The sequence below is a fragment of the Pundamilia nyererei genome, unplaced genomic scaffold (assembly GCF_000239375.1).
Source record: "Pundamilia nyererei isolate P.nyererei 1_Seehausen unplaced genomic scaffold, PunNye1.0 scaffold00456, whole genome shotgun sequence".
In the NCBI taxonomy this organism is placed as follows: Eukaryota; Metazoa; Chordata; class Actinopteri; order Cichliformes; family Cichlidae; genus Pundamilia; species Pundamilia nyererei.
This window is the reverse complement of record NW_005187857.1, coordinates 152,318-154,125: the sequence shown is the minus strand read 5'-3', so window position 1 is coordinate 154,125 and position 1,808 is coordinate 152,318. Positions and strand designations below refer to the sequence as shown.

The following is a 1,808-nucleotide window of genomic DNA, read 5'->3' as shown; positions in this document are numbered from 1 at the left end:
TGAAAATCTTATCAATACCCATCCCTAGTGGTGAGACAGGAGCAACTGACACAATGTAGTGAAGAAGAGTGGACCAAAACTCCCCCAAAACATTGTGAGACACTGATAAAGTTACGCAAAAAGCAATTACACCAAGTTATCACTCCCAAGGTGTTTTCAAAACTACTGATTCATGGGCTGTATGTGGTTTCACGTTGCTTATGCATCTTCTGTTAAATAAATAATCACAAAATGTAACATGTCATGCTGTTGTTCATCTCCGGTTGTATTTAAATAACTTTAGAAATATTAAAATAAATATTTAGAATGATTGCTTATCTGTAGCCCATATACATCGAACTGCAGGAGTAATGCGATGTTAGAAGATATACTAACAACACGTTTGTTTTTTAACATCCAAAATATAGTTAAATTTGATTGTTATTTACTGAGAAGTTACTGTTTTTAATCTAAGTCTAAATCTAATTTAAATAACAATTATTTATTCATCCAGGTGTTTGTTAAAGTTCTGGTGTACCTGATATGTAAATCTCTGAGTCCCTGGTCTGGTTTACCTCAGGCTGGTGAACTCTGCAGGTGACCCTGTGATCAAAAGACACATATTTAGGATTTATTCCTTTGCTATTCTAGAAAAAGAAGAAAGTGTGCACACAGAAAATATTCTGAAAACATATCCCACTTAGTTTAACTAAATGACCCAGATTGAGCCACTTTAAGTTTGAGTATTAATACTGTAATGAAACCTGTTGGTAGCAGTCTGCAGAGTGACTCTTCTTTTGACGGTGAAGCATCCCAAAGACTCTTTATCTCTCTTTGGGTCTTCAGCACTGATTTCATTTCCCTGAGCATCAAGAAATCTAATCGTAGGCTCAGGAAACCAACACCTGGCCTCACACTGCAGAGTCAGTCCACCTCCCACATCTGGAACAATTGAGAGTGTCGGCTCAGAAACAGCACCTGCAAAAATATTCATTATTCAGGCTGTTGTCTATGACCAACATTTCAGTTCAAATGTCCATAGAAAACTGTGAGAAACAATTAGGAAATCTCATCCGAGCTTTAAGATAGAGATACATGACTAAAGAATCTGCATTTGAACCCAAGAGAACCTTTGTCACAAATGATGTGGGTGAAAATGCCCTCTGTCTGCAGAAACGGTCCCTGCAGACAGTTACTGCTGCTTAGAATAAAGAACGAAATCTGTGAAATGCACTCCTCAGGTTGTTTAAAGAAACATAAACCAAAACGTGAGGTGCGTGCAGACTTACAAAGTGAAGAAAATTACTTTAGGGGGATTAAATGCAGCTCTAATCTTTGAGTGGACGTACCTACAAACAGCTCCACTCTTGCGATGACTGTTTTCGGGTTCCTAACAATCGCACACTGGTATTTTCCACTGTCATTTCGCTGCACGTTGGACATCACCATTGACAGGTTTCCATGGTGAAGTTTATCCCTGATGAGGTTTGTTCTGTACTGAAAGACTGGATTCTTCATCTCGAAGGTCTCACATCCATCTCGGTACAGGAAGGCAATATCTGGAGGTAAACCCTCCCTACTCCACTCTACTGTTGGTACATTGTCGCTAGCAGTGGTGCTGCAGGGCAGGAGGACAGTTTCACCTGCAGAGGCTACGATCTTTGGTACATTGTTTGCTGAGGCCGCTGTTCCTGTGAAGAGAAAAAGGCATAAAACAGTGATTAGGTCATGACTGTGTTTTGAAAAGAGTTCTCCTAACACATTTTATCTGTGTAGCAACAATATAGTTACTCATCACACAAAGTAAGCACATTTATAGGGTGCAGCTT

The 1,808-nt window shown here is 39.4% G+C and overlaps 1 protein-coding gene across 1 annotated transcript in view; it reads right to left on the bottom strand.

Moving 5' to 3' along the window:
- LOC102211662 (butyrophilin subfamily 2 member A1-like) overlaps positions 1-1,808 on the bottom strand; it is a 5,901-nt gene that overhangs the window by 1,980 nt on the left and 2,113 nt on the right. Inside the window, exons 2-4 of the mRNA XM_005753710.2 lie at positions 1,329-1,670; positions 744-957; positions 518-582 (exon numbers count right to left, since the gene is read on the bottom strand). Coding sequence (XP_005753767.1) covers positions 518-582; positions 744-957; positions 1,329-1,670 — 621 coding nt within the window. The remainder of the gene's footprint in view (positions 1-517; positions 583-743; positions 958-1,328; positions 1,671-1,808) is intronic.